The sequence below is a fragment of the Elgaria multicarinata genome, chromosome 1, assembly GCF_023053635.1.
Source record: "Elgaria multicarinata webbii isolate HBS135686 ecotype San Diego chromosome 1, rElgMul1.1.pri, whole genome shotgun sequence".
Classification (NCBI taxonomy): Eukaryota; Metazoa; Chordata; class Lepidosauria; order Squamata; family Anguidae; genus Elgaria; species Elgaria multicarinata.
Window position 1 is genome coordinate 104,174,400 of NC_086171.1, and position 19,644 is coordinate 104,194,043.

General features: G+C 44.0%; 1 protein-coding gene across 1 annotated transcript in view; it reads left to right on the forward strand.

Moving 5' to 3' along the window:
- Positions 1-1,967: 1,967 nt before the first annotated feature.
- SOAT1 (sterol O-acyltransferase 1) overlaps positions 1,968-19,644 on the forward strand; it is a 55,439-nt gene continuing 37,762 nt past the window's right edge. The window contains exons 1-2 of the mRNA XM_063134184.1: positions 1,968-2,074; positions 7,417-7,554. Of these exons, the coding sequence (XP_062990254.1) occupies positions 7,434-7,554 (121 nt within the window). The 5' untranslated portion in view covers positions 1,968-2,074; positions 7,417-7,433. The remainder of the gene's footprint in view (positions 2,075-7,416; positions 7,555-19,644) is intronic.

The window sequence follows — 19,644 nt, forward strand, 5'->3', positions numbered from 1 at the left end:
TCTGGATCCAATCCTTAAGGCTGTGTTTCAACATTACAACTGAAATCTGATGTTCCTTGGCACAAAACTGATGTTCCTTTGACAAGGGAACCGCATTCTTTATCAGGCTGGAAAAAATAGCAGTGAGCCATTCATAAGAGTTCTATGCTTTTGTGGAGTTTATCCCTAGAATGCAAGAGCTGCTTAACCACAGATAAGTAGACGTATAAAGTGGCATTATTATTGCAGCAGGTGAAAGACAAAGCATCTGAGTGCTTGTCATCAATGGGTGCCCAGATGCAAAGATGTGCCTTTCGTAGCTGTGTAAGGAGTGGATTTTGGACAAGTGTATCTGCCCCCATAGAAATTCCCTGTTCTGCAGAACTTTTGAAATTACAGGAGCTCTACCTTTGGAGTTGATCACCCTAGTTAGTAATTAGAGAGCATTCGGATATTTTATTTTTGGTTGGGGAGGGATATGGCCGTCCTGCAGGGTTGTTAAACAACTGCTGGAGAATGGCTCTACCTTTGCATTTTCATGCGTGCTAATGGGCAAAAGTGGGTGAGTTTAGTTTGCTATAGCAGTATGGAGCCAGGCAGTCGAAAATTTACATTAAGGTTTATTGGAACCAGTTTTCTGTATTAAAAATACAAAAACAACTTGTGCATCAACAACAAAGCTCAGCAATACGAAATGAGAGTGCCCTGACACAGTGTGTGTGTGTGTGTGTGTGTGTGTGTGAGAGAGAGAGAGAGAGAGAGAGAGAGAGAGGAGAAAGGGAAGTATGATATATTCTGATAAAATAGCCTTCCCTCACATTACATAGTGGCGAGGCTATCTAAATACAGGAACAGGAAATAGCAGCTGTATTGAAACTGTCAGGACTGGGCCATTCTCCTTTTGTGGCTAGTGGGTTGCAGCAACTCAGACTGCAAGTGGAGGATACCCGCCTGTTTATTTCAGCACTGAGAAAGAAGGACCTTCGCCCTGCTCTTCTAAGTGGTATAGTCCACAAGCACCTGGTTCAGAGGCAGAGGAGTAGGGGCTCATCTACACCAAGCAGGATATTCTACTATGAAAGAGGTATAGAAAAGGCAGGAGCCACACGACTGCTTTATAGGGCATTGAAGTGCACTGACAACTGCTGGGGCCCATTGGCACATGCCATATACCGCTTTCATACCACTATATCCTGCTTGGTGTGGCTCCTGCCTTTTATACACCGCTTTCATAGTGGAATATTCTGCTTGGTGTAGATGAGCCCAAAGACAGAGGCAGCAGGCCGACTTTAGTCTTTCAGGATTTGCTTGGAGGTGGGGTGAGGGCGCAATCCTATGCTTGTTTAGACGGGGCCGGCCGGAAGCTGTACAACTCCCAGCTGGGATTTGTGCGGCTTTTGTTCTGGCTAAACATGCATAAAATTGCGCCCATTATTATTATTATTGTTATTGTTTTTATTATTAATTTTTAATTATTAATTATTATTAATTTATAATTATTATTATTTATTATTATCATCATCATCATCTACTCCTACTCCTGTTACTGGAAGCATGAGTTGCACTAACCGGAAACGAGTGCAAAAGACACCCGATGAATTCGGAGCCCAGGCATTTGTACTGAGGACCGACTGAACGGAAACTCCCGGCCCTTTCCACTCCAGGTCTCTCGACCTCCCTCCGCCCTCCCCAGCGGTATCATTGAGCCAGGGGGAAGTCATTGCGCCGGCGATCCCCAAATCCTTGCCCATCTCCTGCCTGCCAGCCCCCCTCCCTCCGTCTCCAAGCTCGACCTTCTCCTCCCTAGCCGTCAGCGCGCCTTCCCCTCCAGACGAGCTCCACGGCGCCCCAGCAGCCAGCCAGTGGCCAAAGCGCGGCCGGTCCGGGAGCCCTCAGCCAATGGGCAGCGGCGCTTGCCTTCGCCGTCCTGGGTGTGGGGTTGCTTTCCCCACCCCGCCGTGACGAAGGCGCAGGAGGAAGAAAAGCGCCGGGCGGAGCGTTTGGTTCTGCATCGTGGGAGAAGCCGCAAGCGCCGGAGGCGACGCAGAGCGCGGCAGCCAGACGCGTGGAGGCATCCGGCCGGCTGGTGTTTAAGGTAACGACCGGGGCGGCGGCACGCTTCTGGATCTCTTCCCCTGCTTTAACAAACGGCGTGGAGGGGGGGAAGGGAGATGGAGCGAAGGAAGCCAGCCCGCCTGCCTGCCCGCCCGCCTGCGCCCCCTTCCCTTGTGCGTAAAGGCTGAACCTCGCCCGCTCTGAAAACCAGAAAAGCATAGGAAGATCTCGAGCCTGCGCATGCTTCCTCGCGAGTAAGCCCCGCTGCGGTCCGGGGTTTGTGGGGTGTTTTTTTTTTTTTTTACCCCCAAGTAAATTTACTCTCAAACAAGTCGAGGGTGGTACAGCCCTGGGAGCGTCGCGACGGGCAAAGGGTCTCTCTGCTGGGTGCCCTTCGTTTTTCCCGAGCCAGCGAGGGGAAGGCAAAGGACCATGTGGCTGGACATGACCCCTCTGCCACGAGGAACCAGAACGGAGGGCGCTGACCTCTCTTAGGAGAGGCCTGGAAGGCAGGGAAAGCGCGAGGATGGAGAAGGGAAAAGGGCCTCTGGCTTGGTTTTATTTAGGTTTTTTAAATCACCCCTTCACTCAACAAGCGTTGTTTGGAATGATGCATTGGAATACGTGGTATTTTATAGAATGAGAGGTGCCTCCCCATCCCACGAGATGGGCTTTGCCCCGAAGAGTTTACAAATTAAGTATTAATCGTCAGGGTTGGGGAGACAACAGAGGGAAGGGTGAGACAAAGACAACGATTAATGCAGGGGGGAAATACCGTCTTGTGATACACCTCGAAGATTTAAGGGCGCAATCCTAGGCATGTTTTAGAAAGAAAAAAGCCATACAACTCAAAGCATCCCTCACCTTCTATGGCTAGCTGGGGAATACTGGGACTTGTAGAATTTGTTTTCTGTCTAAACACGGTTGTATCCATTAGGCCTGCTTAGAGTAGGCCCACTGAAATGGATGGGCTACATACAACCCATTGAGTACAGTTTTAAGATTTGTTGTGGCCTAAGTTTTCTTGGGCTGGCGTACATCATCAGATGCGCTCCGTTTGGGAGACATAGAAAAATTGTGGAAAGGAATGGGATCAAATGGCTATGAAATACGAAAAGTGCAATCTGTGGAGTTTTTGCCTTGCCATTTGACCTCACTGCTTCTCATCTCTGTGCCTGCCAGACTTTGGAGATAACACTTCATACCTCTGCTGAAGTGGACTCTACTCCAAGAAAGCTTACGCAGCAATAAATCTGTTTCTTTTTAAGGTGCCACAAAACTCTTTGTGTGTTTTTTTCTACTACAGACTCACAGGGCTGCTTTTCTGGAAAGGAATGCAGAAAGGCAAGAGTAACATGATAGGATGTTTTACTGTTGCAGTGCAAAATATATAATTCAAAGTTTGGAAAGACAAAGCAGGGGGAGAATTACAATAGATCTTGGCTGAAGTAGGGGTTTCTGTAAATGGGATGATTCTGAGATCTCAAGAACACAGACTGAGGCCTTGGCTAGACCTAAGGTTTATCCCGGGATCGTCCCGAGGTCATCCCTGTTCATGTAAATGACACACAGGATATCCTGGGAGCAGGCAGGGACGACCCCGGGATAAACCTTAGGTCTAGCTAAGGCCACAGACAGTCAAAGGGGCAGGATTAAAGTCTGCCAAAAATGCTTACCTTGTTTCCTATAAGAAGGCAACTTTTCTCAGTCCGTTTCTTCAGGGCTGTTTCCATGAGATCCGGACTAGTTCTGCTTTCTGACAGTTTAAACCCTTTCTGAGATCTTAAGAGTGAAAGGTGATGAAATTAGGGCCCCAGTGTCCCCTCTTTTTCACTTCATCTCTGCTTCTCAGGACATAGCCCAAATAAGCCATTTTGTGTTTTTTTTTAAAAAAAAAAAGCGAAAAAGGGCGCACTTTCAGTATTTGAAAACAGCTCTACTCTCTCTTGGTACTCTTGTTCCTAAATTAAACATGCTTGCTTGCTTTAGTGGTTTCATCACTGGGCATCTTGTGATTTCCAGTACATCTTGTTAACCTCTCCCCTCCTTTGTTTCTTTAATGTGCAGATTTCCTGCAGTTTCTTTCAATTCTCCTGTGGTTGCAACATTTATCTTCTCCCCTCCTTAGATGCAAGTGTTAAATGGCTATGAGGTGTTAACACTGAGGGACATTGGGTTCTTCTGCTCAAAATTAAGCTCAAGGAATGTGTCCTCCAGTTAGATCTCAGCTTCCATCTTTCCCAGTCAGGCCAGTGAGACAATTGCCATGGATGTGGAGACTGTAATGGAACTCTGGGCAAAAAGAGTCACAGGAGACGAACAACTGCAGAAAAATTGGGACGTCACAACACTTTGCCCAGTGTGGATAAACATAACTTTGAAACCAAACTTTTATAGCTTAAAATTACAGTAATTTTCCTTGTTTACAAATAAAACAGAATTTAAGCAAAATGTGTTTAATACATGCTCTATAGTAGGGGTGGCCAACTTGGGGCTCGCCAGATGTTTTGGCCTACAACTCCCATCAATCCTAGCCAGAATAACCAGTGGTGAGGGATGGTGGGAGTTGTAGGTCAAAGCAGTGAGACTGGGATCTGATGGTGATATTCCTCAAACTCAAGTAGCTCCATGAATCCTTTGATAGAGCATTATGCTTGTGCAATGTGTTGCACAATGGATTGTGCAAGCATAATGTGCAGCCACAATTTTATTTATTTAAAACATTTATATCCTGTCGTATATCAATAAGATCTCAGGGCGGCGTACAGATAAAAGCATACAGTATAAAAACAGTAAACATACACAGCTAAAAACAAATTAAACCATAAACCAAGTTAAAACGATATATAATTTAAAAGCAGTACAACTATTAAAACAGTTAAAACAATGTGCCTAGTGAATTCAACCATTAAAAGCTTTGTTAAAAAGCCATGTTTTCTCTTGGTGCTGCAGATTCTCTCCTCTTGCACATAGTTAATAAACTGCCCTGATTGGAATAACTGATTATTTATAACTGAGCTGGAGTAGTTTAATGGCCAAGAGACTGAACGTACGTGTGTCAGGAAATCCTTGGTATGAACTTTGCCCGTGTCGTGACATGAGCTTAGTTTGTGACCATAAGCAAGCCAGAATCTCTTGCCCTCAGTAGAGATGATAATACTGATCTACCTGCTAGATTTTAGAGTTATCTTATACACTCTAAAACATTATCTAACTATATTATTATAGTAATAATAATATAAGTTAGAATGATCTTGATTTGAATCAGGCAGCCTTGACATAGTCAGTTACAGCTCAGTGCAGTTTTGGCGTGATGCTAAATTGCAGATGATTTCAGGAGATTTTTATTTAGCATTTCACTTTATATCCTGCCTTTCTGCACAGGGCACCTAACACAGTTTTAAAACAAGCACAGCGGGTTCTGCTCTTGTTCAGAAGTCCAGGAGTGCCGGGAGAGGGGGTGTTTAAGGCTTTCCTGCATGCCATTTTCTAAATCATGCCCCCGCCTCAGCTGCTATTAGCTCACTCTGTGGATAAACTACAGGTGTGCCTAGCTAATGACAGCTTTGGCTATTGCATGTCATATGTTTGGTTCCCAGAGTGGCTCATAATCTGGAATGAGTCTCTTATTAATCCTAATGTGGGATAAAAAGCAGAAGAATAGCTAATGTTTGGTTTTTTATATTTGAATTAAAAATGCGAGGCTTGCAAAAAAACCCAACCAGCTTCAGCACCAATGTGTTAAAAATGGCATAAAAGTGAGATACAGGAAGTTGAGTGCTCTGTCATTCACCTTGGCTTTTGCATATAAGGGCGCTTCTGTAGGTGGCTGTTAAAAAATGTTGTAGGTGTTATGGGCCATTGCATTGTTCTGTCTTGTGTTCCTATGCATGCCTGTGTGATACAAGGAAGTGGTAACTTGGGCTGCCTGGGCACATTTGCAGTTATTTATTTATTTATTTATTACATTTTTATACCGCCCAATAGCCGAAGCTCTCTGGGCGGTTCACAAAAATTAAAACCACAGTAAAACATCCAACAGGTTAAAACACATGCAAGTAATTTGCATGACAAATGTGTCTTGTAGCACATTTACATCTTCATTTATCCTTAAAATATAGTAATCTAGGCATCACAGTTGAGAGAAGAGTTTTTAAAATCGGATGGCAACCACCAGCACCCCGAAACATGAAGGCAAGTAAAGGGACTCAGATGAATCGTTTCAACTCTCAGGACTCTTAAGTTCATAAATCAAGGCTTCTTAAAGGGATGAACTGGGTTTTTTTTCCCCACCCCTGTGACAAACCATTCTTGAAGAAGGATGTTGCAGAATAAGTGTGAAATGTCTTCTATTTATTTATTTTATTTTATTTAAAATACTTATATCCCGCCCTATATCACTAAGATCTCAGGGCGGCGTACAGATAAAAACATACAGTATAAAACAATAAATATACACAGTTAAAAACAAATTAAACCATGATCCAAGTTAAAACAATATATAATTTAAAAGCAGTTAAAACAGTTAAAACAACGTGCCAGTGAGTTTAACCATCAAGGGCTTTGTTAAAAAGCCATGCTTTTACTTGGCATCGAAATGCAATCAATGTTGGTGCCAATCGGGCCTCCGAGGGGAGGGCATTCCACAGTCAGGCAGGGTGCCACCACAGAGAAAGCCTCTCCCTTGTCCCATCATAGCGTATATGCTGCTTTGGTGGGATGCGGAGAAGGGCTCCTCCAACAGATCTAAGGTCTCGCGCAGGCATATATAAGGAGAGGCGCTCCCTCAAGTATCGAGGTCCCAAGCCGTTTAGGGCTTTAAACGTCATTACCAGCACCTTGAATTCCGACCGGAAGCATATAGGCAGTCTACTTGTTGGGGACCGCTTGATTGCTTCTTAAGGCCGTGACAGTGAGAGGGAGGGAGGTGCGTGTCAGATAATTCTCCCTACGCTCTGAACTCAAGGAGTGAACGTGGTAAAATGGGCCATGATGAATGATCTTTTGGGGCAACTTTGAAGAAACAAAGATAATGGCAGAAAACATTTGCGCAATTACACCTTTTATTGTGTGTTGCTCGTCGTATTTTGAAAATGAGAGGAAGCCTCGATTAGGACTAGAGTCATCTGTGTTTTGAACAGGTGCTGTGCCCTACGGCTTTCTTTAATTTCGCAGTTTTCATCAATCTGAAGCCGTGCATTTTAAAAATGTTTCCTGGCAGCCATGAGGGCTAGGAACTTGCTTTTTTAAAAAAAGAAAAAAGAAAAAAAAAGCTGAGGTTATTGGTACAGAGTCCTTGTTATACTGTCATTAAGGACAGTAACTGCATGATCACAAAAAAGTGAGGAGCTTTATGCTAACTAATTTTCCCTTGCCTTATAGTGTCTTAGCCAGTTACCATGGTGGGTGAAGACAATATCTCTGTAAGGAATCGCCGATCTCCTTATGGCTCTGCGGAGGACAAAGATGACTTGTCAACCAGGCTTGAAGGAGACTGGTCATTCTCAAAGTCCAGCAATGGTGAGATTTCTTCAGTAATAACTGCATGAAGTAGGGCTGCTGTCTGATTAAAGAGATGTTAATTGATTGATCATACACTTTTATCAATTAATGATCACATTCTTTGCTTTTAGAGAATGCATGTATCTCAGCAGGCCCTGGCTCAGTTCAGGCAAACAGTGGTTTGTACGAACCATAGCTTAGAACTCAATTTGTGGGTTAACCTTCCGAAAGCATGATAGGGAAATGATGTTTTAAAGGTGTTCTTGTTTTCTGTCCTTGCAGCGCTTGGCTCAAGTGAATCCAGGGGGTTGCCTATTCAAAGATGCCGTGTGCTTGCCATGTGCTCCTGAGTGTTGAGTCAAGGGGCGAGTCATGAGAGCTGCTGCTGGGCCTGAAAGGGTGCAGCCTGATTGTTCTCAGCAGCTGAGTGGGTGGGGAGACTCATTCTGTTTCCTAACTCCTAGCTGAGCAGAGAAGAGGAGCTTCCCCAGCTGAACTAGAAGCTACATAAGGAAGCCAGCTCCTACACAGCGAGCCATCAGAGTGAGCAAACACGGAGAGCTAACAGGAGTTTGTCAGGGGGGTTCAGCAGCGGAGGTCAAGAAGGAGGTCCCTAACAAAAAATGCTTTTTTGTTCTTGTAAGACACACCCATATAGTACGGGACTCTGTTGTTAACCTTCAGGGAGGACAGGACAAAGCACAGGTTATTCCAGTATAGTCAGAAAGGCAGAAACAAAAAGGGACTATGGCTAGAAAGGATTCTCCAGTGGTGGTGACCTGGAAGGTTTGTTCAAGGTTTGTGTTCCTGCCTGAGAGCGACATGGTGCACACCTGCAATAAGTGCAAGCTGGTTGCACTGTTGGAAGAAAAATTGAGTGTCCTTGAGCTACGAGTGCCCACCGTCCAAGGAATAAGAGAAGACGAAGAGTTCTTAGACTGAATGGTGGAACTGCAACAGCAGAGAGAAGCAGAGGAAGTTGAAGCAGAAGTGGGGAATGCTGAGGTGAGGAAAGCCAAAGAAGAAGAAACTCTCTGGAAAAGGGTGTCAGTTAAGGAGCAGAAGAACTAGAAGACGCTCTGCACCAGTGGAACCACTGAACCACACTCAGCTTTTGCTTCCTTTAAAATCAAGAATTCAAGTATGACGTGGTCACTTTCCCCCAGAGTTCTCCTAACTGCCACTTTATCCACTAAGTCATCCCTATTGGTCAATAACAAGTCAAGGATTGCCGTTCCTCTAGTTCCCTCCTCTATTTTCTGTAGGAGAAAGTTATCAACCACACATGGCAGGAATTTCTTGGAAGGGCCACTTTTGGCAATATTTGTCTCCTAACAGATATCGGGGTAATTCAAGTCTTCCATCGCTTCTACATTGCACTTCCTTGAAACACTGGCAATTTGTTTCTCCAAAGTTTCATCCTCGTCTTCTCCTTCATTGGGTGGTTGGTAGTAGACTCCAACTATCATGTTCCTTTTATTCCTTGCCCCATTTATTTTAATCCAGATGCTCTCGATGGGGCTCCCAGGCTCATTCTCCTGTATTTCTGTGCAGAGATAAGTATCTTTAACATATAGTGCAACTCCACCTCCCTTTCTATTTCTTCTGTTCTTTTTGAACAAGTTATTTCCTTCAGTTGCTATATTCCAGTCATGGCAGTCATCCCACCAAATTTCAGTTATACCTATCAAGTCGTATTTGCCTTCATGTATTAAGAGTTCAAGTTAGTTCTGTTTGTTTCCCATGCTCTGGGCATTAGTATATAGACATCGAAGACCATGTGCTTTATAGTCTGACTTCATTCCTGCATTGTTATGAACACTATTTGGGGCACTATTGGAGCTGTTCTCTGTGTTATGGTGCGTGAGCCTTCATCCATTGTTGTCTTGAAGCTTACGTCTCCCACCCCTGTAGGATTCAGTTTAAAGCCCTTCTAATGAGGTTCTTCATGCTGTGGCCAAACACATGCTTCCCAGCCCTTGTGAGGTGCAACCCAGCCCGTCCAGCAGACCATCTTCCAAGTAGTGTAGCCTGTGGTCCCAGAATCCAAATCTCGCACGTCGGCACCACCTTTGTAGCCAGTCATTCACCTGGAGTATTTTTCTTTCCCTTTCTAATCCTCTTCCAAGAACTGGGAGGATGGATGAGAATACTATCTGGTCCCCAAAGTTCTTGAGTTTCCTTCCCAGAGCTTCAAAGTCTGACGTGATTTCTTTGTAGGTCTGCTTGGAAATATCATTTGTTCCCACATGGATGAGAAGAAAAGGGTATGTGTCAGTGGGTTTTATGAGCTTTGGCAACCCTTCAGTCACATCTCTAATCTGTGCTCCAGGGAGACCGCATACCTGGTGAGTCCATGAGTCTTCACGACATACTTGGGTTTCAATCCCACACAGCAGGGAGTCTCCCACAACAACTACTCTTCTCTTCTTCTTGGTCGACTGGCCTTCTGCCTCTTGTTCACTGTTGCACGGGGCCGGCTGTAATTCTTCCTGTGCAGGCTGCCTTTCAGTCTCATCCTCCAGCAGCTGAAAGTGGTTACATAACTAATGGTTCTACTGGTGCGGAATGTCTTCTAGTTCTTCTCCTCCTGTCACCTTTTTCCAAGGAGTTTCTATTTCATTGGCTTTCTTCACCTCAGCATTCTCCACTTCTGCTTCAGCTTGTTGTTGCTCTTCAATCTTTTGTGCTTCTCTTTGCTGTTGCAGTTCCACCGTTCTGTCTAAGAACTCTTTGCCTTTTCTTATTCCTTGGAGGCTGGACACTCGCTGCTCAAGTCCTCTCACTTTTTCTTCCAATAGAGATGAATGCCAAGTTCTACACCTAGGAAAAAGAAACCAAATGCACAGTTACAAGATGGGGGATACTTGGCTCAGTATTACTACAAGCGAGAAGGATCTTGGAATTGTTGTAGATCACAAGAGCCAGAAGTGTGATGTGACTGCAAAAAAACCAAATGCTATTTTGGGCTGCATTAATAGAGGCATAGCTTCCAAATCATGCGAAGTACTGGTTCCCTTCAGAGGAGGGCAGTGAGGATGGTCAGGGGTCTGGAAACAAAGCCCTGTGAGGAGAGACTGAATGAACTGGGCATGTTTAGCCTTGGGAAGAGAAGGCATGATAGCACTCTTCAATTACTTGAAAGGTTGTCACACAGAAGAGGGCCAGGATCTCTTCTCGATCCTCCCAGAGTGCAGGACACGGAATAATGGGCTCAAGTTACAGGAAGCCAGATTCTGTCTGGACATCAGGAAAAACCTCCTGACTGTTAGAGCAGTACGACAATGGAACCAATTACTTATGGAGGTTGTGGGCTCTCCCACACTAGAGGCGTTTAAGAGGCAGGTGGATAGCCATCTGACAGGAATGTTTTAAGGTGGATTCCTGCATTGAGCAGGGGGTTGGACTCAATGGCCTTATAGGTAGGGTGACCATATGAAAAGGAGGACAGGGCTCCTGGATCTTTAACAGTCGCATAGAAAAGGGAATTTCAGCAGGTGTCATTTGTATACATGTCGCAACTGATGAAATTTCCTCTTCATCACAAAAGTTAAAGCTGCAAGAACTATACTGCAGCTATACTGTGACCAGATTTAAAAGAGGGCAGGGCACCTGCAGCTTTAACTGTTGTGATGAAGAGGAAATTTCACCAGGTTCTCCATATATAAAAATGACACCTGCTGAAATTCCCTTTTCAATACAACTGTTAAAGATACAGGAGCTCTGTCCTCCTTTTCATATGGTCACCCTACTTATAGGTCCCTTCCAACTCTACTATTCTATTATTCTATGACTTCCTAAGTTCACTTCTGTCTCTGGGGCACAGCAGTCTCTGGAGGTCTGTTAACTAAGACATGTAGCCAAACCATCTTTAAGTTTTCTTAGCCATAGTTTGGTGGTGTGATGTCTGAATTGGGCCAAAATCTTAGAAGAGGCATTTCCTCTCGTGTTTGGGCGAAAATAAATGCATCTTCTAAACACATGCTGACACCTGTATTTTTGAGTTTGAATTAAGATATATAATATCTGATATTTGGTTGATGGGGGGATACTGTTTTAATTAATCAATAAAGGTTTTTGAACCTGTTGACTGGGATAATTGACTATAGGCACAATCCTATGCATGTTTAGACAGAAAAAAGACGTACTGCTTTCAGCATGGGAGTTGTAGCCTCTTTTTCTATCTAAACCTGCATAGGGTTGTGTCCTAAAATAACTTTCCCAAACTTGGCACCTTCTAGATGCGTTGGACTACAACTCTCATTATTCCCAGCAAGCAGCCCGGGTTGGGAAAGGTTGGACTAAAATACCAATCCTGTTCAGATGACACCACTAAGCCACAGTGGTTAAGCATTTTGAACTAAACATTATGGCTCAGTGTGTCACGTGAACCATGACTTAGTGTGTTGTGTGGACCATTCCTAATCATAGTGGCTATATAACCACAGTTTAAACATACTCACTAACTATTTGCTGCAAAAGGGCTAGTGGCTTAGTGTGTTGTCTGAACAGGCCCATTACAGTCCTTCCTTGGTTTGGATGTTGCTTTTTGTTTGGTGTGGAAAACAAAATTACAAGGGTGGTAGTGGAGATATTCTGCCCGTTGAGTTGGACTGGTGTTAGGCCAGCGCACCGCTTAGAATGATGTGCAGGGGGTATGTTTTATTCTTCCCTGGAAGGGCCTAGAAAATGCCTTTGTCCTCACTTCAAATAGCTTTGGGTTTCACCCAAGTGAGTAATGCTGCCATGAAGAAAGCATGTGGGATCTTTGTCTCAGTGAGATAGTTGTAATTTCCTGAGGTGGAGGTTACTCTCGGTCATTCTTTAGTGGCGCAAACACAAAGTGTCATGCTGATGAATGATTGATTATTTCCCTGTGTAAGGGGAAAGTTGAGGCCAAGAAGGAGGATATTGTTCAATGAAGCACTGGCTACTTGGTTTTTCCTTCTGAAAAGAGTTTTGTTCTCCTTTCGCTTTGGTGGACTCCCGGCCTTTCCCACTCATACAGTCACTTGCCGTTACTGTTGCAGCAGATACACTTTATTTATATATAGCACTATTTTTATCCTGCTTTTTTGGCTGGCCAACCTGCAAAGCAGATTTCACAGACAGTCCAGTTAAAAATAACTGTAACTAAAATACCATTACAATAGCCACAGCCAGCTAATCAAACAGCAACAGGCAAACACAGGTGGACCTTTCTGGCTAAACTCACACCAGAGTACACTTAGTGCCTGGTCTAGACTGTGAAAGCTCTGATGAGAGAGAGAGAGAGAGAGATCTCTCCATCCCCTTTCTGAAAACCTGTCAAGAGTTGGGCAAGTTATGGCTCCCTCTGGACGGAGCTTCAGAGGGATGGTGCCAGTAACCATGGGCCTGGTGGCCATCAGTTGTACTAGTTCTGATACCTGAGCAGGGTGTCTGCTGATTTCCTAGAGGCTCAGCAAGACATACATGGGAGAGACATTCATGGTTGTGCTAGAAGCACTTTCAGCTTGGGCCATAGTTCAGCCTTTCCCTTTCCCAAACCTGGTGTCCTCCATATTTTGTACTACAATTCCCAGCTGATGGGAGCTGAAGTCCAAAACAGGTTGGGGAAGGCTGAAGTCATCTGTGCTTATTTTAGCCTTCCCTAACCTGGTGCCCTCCAGATGTTTTGGACTTTAAATTCCATGATTGCCAGCCAGCATGGCCATTGGCCACGGAACATAAGAAGCTGCCACATACGAAGTCAGACCATTGGTCCATCTGGCCCAGTATTGTCAACACTGACTGGCAGCAATGGCTTTCCAGGGTTTCAGGCAAGAGTTTTTTCCAGCCCTACCTGGAGATGCCAGGGATTAAATGTGGGACTTTCTCCATGCAAAATGTCTCTTCTGCCATTGAGCCCTCTCTCCCATACTGGCTGGGAATGATGGGAGTTGCAGTCCAACACAACTGGAGGGCACCATGTTGGGGAAGTCTGGCTTGCTGTGTTTGCCTTGTGCTAGAGATTTGTCTTTTAGAGCTGCTGACGGCCCCATTCTGCTCCAAATGCATGCTACCATATTTATTCGATTGTAAGACGCCATCGATTGTAAGACGCACACTAATTTCAGTACCACCAACAGAAAAAAATACACCTAAGACGCACCCCATTTTTAGAGATATTTATATGGGGAAAAAAGGTGTGTCTTAGAATTGAAGAAATACGGTAAGTAGCATCCCCTTGCCCATGCTTCAGCTGAACAAAGCCATTGCATATGACTCTGCTGTGAAGTGCCCTAGTCTTATTTGCCAAGATACAAATTCACAGTCCAGTCATATGTCCACTGTGGCTGGTGGCTTTCATGGCCGCTGCCAGCGTTGAGCCCCAGAGTGGAATCTTGCATGCAGTGTGACTCTCGTTTACTCAAATGCAAGCCTCATATGAATGCATGGAGAGGCCTTTTATTGACCCTGTTCGGATGACACGCGAAGCCCGGTGGTTAAGCATTTTGAGCTAAACGTTATGGCTTAGCATGTCATGTGAACCATGGCTTAGTGTGTCATCTGAACAGGGTCACTGTGTTTATACCATTGGCCCAGTGCTGTTTGCTCTGACAGGCAGTGCCTGGAGATACCTCCTCAACAGCACTAGCATTTGGTTGATTCCTGCTAGTAGAAGGGAATTGTTCTATTTTCTCTCTCTCTCCCTTATCCAACAAATAAGAGAAATCCCTTCTACTAGCAAGAAGCAAACTGTTTGGCATAGAAGTAGGTTCAGTAGCCATTAGTGTGAATGCTCTGTTGATCTTATTGTTAACGGAAATAATTGCCTAAAGCAGAGCAGCGGGGGAAGTGCTCAAATAAAACTGCCCAGCCCCAGTCTTAACTACCAAGAGATCTTAAGGATGTGTGTCTGCAAGGGATTCAACTTTAATTGGGATTTCGAGGAATTCTTGCCAGTTGGCCATGCCTTATTTATGGAGAAAACAGGAAGTACTGTACATGAAGAGCTTCTGTGGAACAAGAGGAGATGTGCCTCAGATTTGAGGAAATGAGGTATGACATCACCTTCATGTGTCTCAAAAGTAGATGATTGATTTAAGTTACACACATGACCTTCCCATCTAGAACAGAAAGAAGCACAACATTTAATGAGGTGTCACCACAAACGTTATCATTACTCATTGTTCATCAAGGCTGAGCATCTCTTTCCTGGTCATCCTCTGAAGGGTATGTGTGGAGATGATGTTCCACAGTGGCGAGATGATCTGGAAGTGCCTTGGGGTGCCTTGGAAACATAGGGAGACATAAATGAGCTGTTTCCCTTCTCCAAGGCTTGGATCTATGCTCATCCACCCTTGCTGAAAAGGGAGGCACCACCAGTACGTATGCCTGGCAGTATCCCCCTCCCTCCTCACATGTGTTAGTGCCCCCAAACCTATTAGAGCAGTGGGCACATTTGGTACGCTGAGAGAGTATTGTGGGCACTCTCACAAAATGGTTTGCCCTTTCACAAAATGGCGGAGGTGGGGGGGTCTGACTTACAAAACACAAAATCACTTTTTTGAACCCACGTTTTTTCTGCTCTAACACTCATTTCATAGAAGACCAGCAAAGGTGCAAGAACAGCAGAGTAAAAACTGCATCCAGCTCAAAAGACCTGCCTTCACACCAAAGACTCGCTTGAATAAAGTGGCCTTTGCCTCCCGGGAGAAAAACCGCAGAGAGTGAGCGAAGCTAGCCTCATTCAGCGGGGAGTTCCACAGGCAGGGACGAAGGCCCGCTTTTGCTTTGCCACCAGATGTGCCTCTAAAGGTGGTGGCCTTGAAAGAAGGGCCTCTTAAAGGTGGCACTGGAGGCTAACACTGTGCTTTGCAGAATCTTTAAAAAATAGGTGATGTTTGCCCTGTCCTGGACAGGGTTGCACTCCCCGTGAAGGATCTGGTCCGTAGTTTGTGGGTGCTCTTGGATCCAGAACTGTCACTTGAGGCACAGGTGAACTCAGTGACAAAGAGCACCTTTTATCAGCTTAGGCTGATATAACAGCTGCGTCCTTATCTGGACAGAGATAGCCTAGCTACAGTTGTACATACTCTGATAACCTCTCGTTTGGATTACTGCAATGCGTTATATGTGGGGCTGCCTTTGAAAACAGTCCGGAAACTTCAACTGGTACAAAACAGGGCAGCACGCTTGCTAACAGGGACTGGCCGACGAGACCACATTACGCCAGTCCTTTTTCAGCTTCATTGGCTGCCAGTCCAGGTCCGGGCCCGATTCAAAGTGCTGGTATTGACATTTAAAGCTCTAAACGGCTTGGGGCCGGCTTATCTGAAGGAATGCCTCCTCCCATATGTACCTGCCCGGACCCAAAGGTCATCCTCAGGGGTCCTTCTCCCTGAGCCCCTGCCAAAGGAAGTGAGTCAGGTGGCTACGAGGAGGAGGGCCTTCTCTGCTGTGGCACCCTGGCTGTGGAATGAGCTCCCTAAGGAGGTTCACTTGGCACCTACATTATATGCTTTTAGACGCCAGGTGAAGACCTTTTTATTCTCCCAGCATTTTAACAGTCTATAAATAAATTTTAACTTGGTGTTTTAAATTTGTAATTTTACATTGCTGCTGTTTTTATCTGGTTGAGCTTTTATATTGTATTTTGTACTATGGTTTTATACTGTTGTTTTATACTTTGAATGTTTTTAATTTTTGTGAACTGCTCAGAGAGCTCCGGCTATTGGGTGGTATAGAAATGTAATAAATAAATAAATAAATAAATAAATAAATAAAATAATCAGGAGGGGCAGACAATCTGCCAGGTGCTAAAAGCAGTGCCCAAAGGCATCAAGTTGGAGGCCTCCGCATATGTTGCTCTTGTTTTCTGAATGCTATCCACTTGATCCATGCCATGTGGGCCTTCCTTGTTTCCTTTCTGGCTAAAGACATTGACTTACATGTTTTCTGTATTATAAAGACAATAGGCTGCTTGCTCACTTTTAAGTTTTTGGGAATCAGTGACAGTAGACAGGGCTGTGGAGTCAGCACATAAAACCTCCGACTCCTTTATTCATGGTACCTCCAACTCCGACTCCTTTAATTATATATCGATATAGGAAATAAATTTCCTATATATTTCCTACATCGAGTGCAAGCATGCAACTTTTTAGAACCCTAACCTATTAAAGCCCGGGTCTAAAGGCTATAGCTAAGACATTCTGGGTTTTTTAAATTTTATTTATTAAGGAAAAAGAAAGGAAAGGAACCTCTCGTGAAAGCACTGAGTCATTACTGACTCTTGGAGGGACACCAGCTTTCGCTGACGTTTTCTTGGCAGGCCTTATAGTGGGGTGGTTTGCCGTTGCCTTCCCCGGCCGTTATTCCCTTTCCCCCAGCTAGCTGGGTACTCATTTTACCGACCTCGGAAGGATGGAAGGCTGAGTCGACCTGAGCCGGCTGCCTGAGATCCAGCTTCTGCTGGGATCGAACTCAGGCCGTGGGGAGAGTTTCAGCTGCAGAAACTGCTGCTTTACCGCTCTGAAAACGATGTTATATTTTTATTTATTTATTTATTTATTTGCATTTCTATCGCCCCATAGCTGAAGTTCTCTGGGCGGTTTATCAAAAGACTATAGAGTATAAAGTCATAGGATATGAAACTATAAAAGAAAATCAGGAACAACTTTCTCTACTGGTTCAAAAATCTAAAGTATATACTTTGATATCAAAGTCAAAACTACAAAAAAGCAAAAAAAAAAAAAGCAGCGGCACTCTGGAAAGGGCGGCACATGGATCTGTCTTTTTCTCTGCTGTTGGTGATCTGCTGAGGGGGTCTGAATTTCTCAGGCTAGCTGGACTGCGAATCCGGGATTTTTGTCCAACCAGCCAGAATATTTTGGAATTGGCTGGAATCCAGGACAATCTTGGTTCTCAGGGACATATCGCAACTCTTTATACAATTTAAATTTATTTGGAGTTGGTACATTTTTACTGACTCCGACTCCAGTAACCCAAGAATTGTTTCCAACTCCACGACTCTACAGCCCTGAACATATGTGAGAGCCAGTGTGGTATAGTGGCTAAAGTGTCAGACTGGAAACCAGGAGATCTGGGTTCTAGTCCCCACTTGGCCATGGAAACCCACTGGGTGACTTGTGGGTCAGTCATAGACTCTCATCCCAGCCTCTACCTCACAGGGTTGTTGTGAGGATAAAATGGAGAGGAGGATTATATATGCCGCCTTGGGTTCCTTGGAGGAAAAAAGGCGGGATGTAAATGCAATGATAAGTAAAAAATAAAAATAAAATAAAATATATGACCTAAAGAAAAATGTAGAAGTGGCTGCTTGAGCTGTGATCCAATGTCTGGTGCAATATAGCCTAGATTCTGCTATCCTTTAAAATGCCTGCTATTATATACTTCCTGAATTTGGAAGAGTGGGGCCAGGAATTGTCTATGACCTTGGAATACTATGTGTGGTGCTGGAAAAAGTGTACATACCAGTTGTTGGGGGATATGGATGGGAGTGTGTTGTTGGACGGGAATGTGACCTTTTCCTGTCAGGTACTCTCCCGGGGTACTCTGACAATAGACTGCAAACAGATGATAAAGACAAATCCTCGTGCTTCCTTTATTTATTTATTTATTGCATATTTATACCGCCCAGTAGCCAAAGCTGTCTGGGCGGGTCAAAAAATACACAAATCAAAGTATAAAACAAATCAAAGTATAAAACAAACAGTAGTATCAAAACACAAGAAAATTAATTAATTAATAATAATAAAATAAATAAAAAATAATTAAAAAAAAGAAGTCCTCACGGGCTTCTGATTTGTACCCAATATATTTCAAAGGTGAGCCCTTGAATTCCTAGGGGTTCTGGAGCTGTGCTATGGAAAGCTCTGACTGTCATCACTCTGGGTGACATCCCCTCTATTAGCGATTGTTGATGGCATCTAGCTGGGCTATTTTTTGCACTTTAAAATTAATTTAGCAGTTTCAAGTTTTGTGTTTCTTATTTTTTCCAGGAAACATATGTCCTTAAAAATCAAAGTTGGTGTGTGTGTGTGTGTGAAAGTAGCTCACCTTGCCTAGGGTGCAAAATAGTCTGGCCCTAGCCCTGGCCCTGGCCCTGGCCGCTAGCTTTTATATCGGATTTTTGTTTTGATTTCCAGTTGGGTTCTTCTCTGCTCTTGTGAGGAGGTTGTTCATTCCCATTTCACAGGTATAGAACTGAGGCAGAGACAAATGAATATTTCTGTGGCTGGGGTTGCATTTGAATGCGGTCCAAATCCCAGTAGAATGGCCTTTTATTTTTTGCTCTTGGCATTTTGCCTGTGTTGGATCTTCTTGCAGTGTCATAAAGTTTGCATTAAGCATGTTGCAACCTGTAAATACAATTCAGGGGGTCATTTTTTAAAAAATAAAATAAAATAAATAAAGGTCATGCTGCTAGGGTTCAGTGCTGCTGTTCAGGCTGATTCATCATGGGATTAGGAAGGTCACATGTTTCTTGACTTGCATAGTAAAACAGACTGTGTTCTAAGAGTCCTCATTCTGGTTTAGTGGTTTATTACTGATGAATCCTGTACAATATTAGTCAGCTGAAATTTCCATATGATGTAGCTTCATCCCTCTATTAGGCAATATGTTTACTAACTGTGCAATCTTGTATTACACAGTGTTTCCCTTAGACGTTCATTTTATATATGTGCTGCATAAATCAGTGTTGACACATAATAAAGTTTTTTGGCACAGGACTATTTTGCTCCTTCCGTTTCTAAGGTGTATCTAACGCTACTGGTGTAGATGTAATGTAGAAGCCAGAATCTCTGCACACACCTGCCCCCAATAGCCAGTTCAGTTTCTGGAGTAATTGTATAGTCTGTCTAGAAATTCTTAAATTAAATAAAATGATTCCTATTTTTCTCTGAATATGATTTGGCTATATAACTTTTATATTCAGTTTCCCAATAGTTAGTGAACTTCTCCTTAGGACATTTTTGTTGTCCCACAAGTATTTCCATTATATATTAAGAAATTTGGTGAGTTCCTTTATCTCCTTGGTGATTTTGCTGTATTGTTCTGTGTGGACTGCCTTGTTATTCCCTGTATTTAACATTCAGTAGGCCATGTTCTGCTGTATTGTTC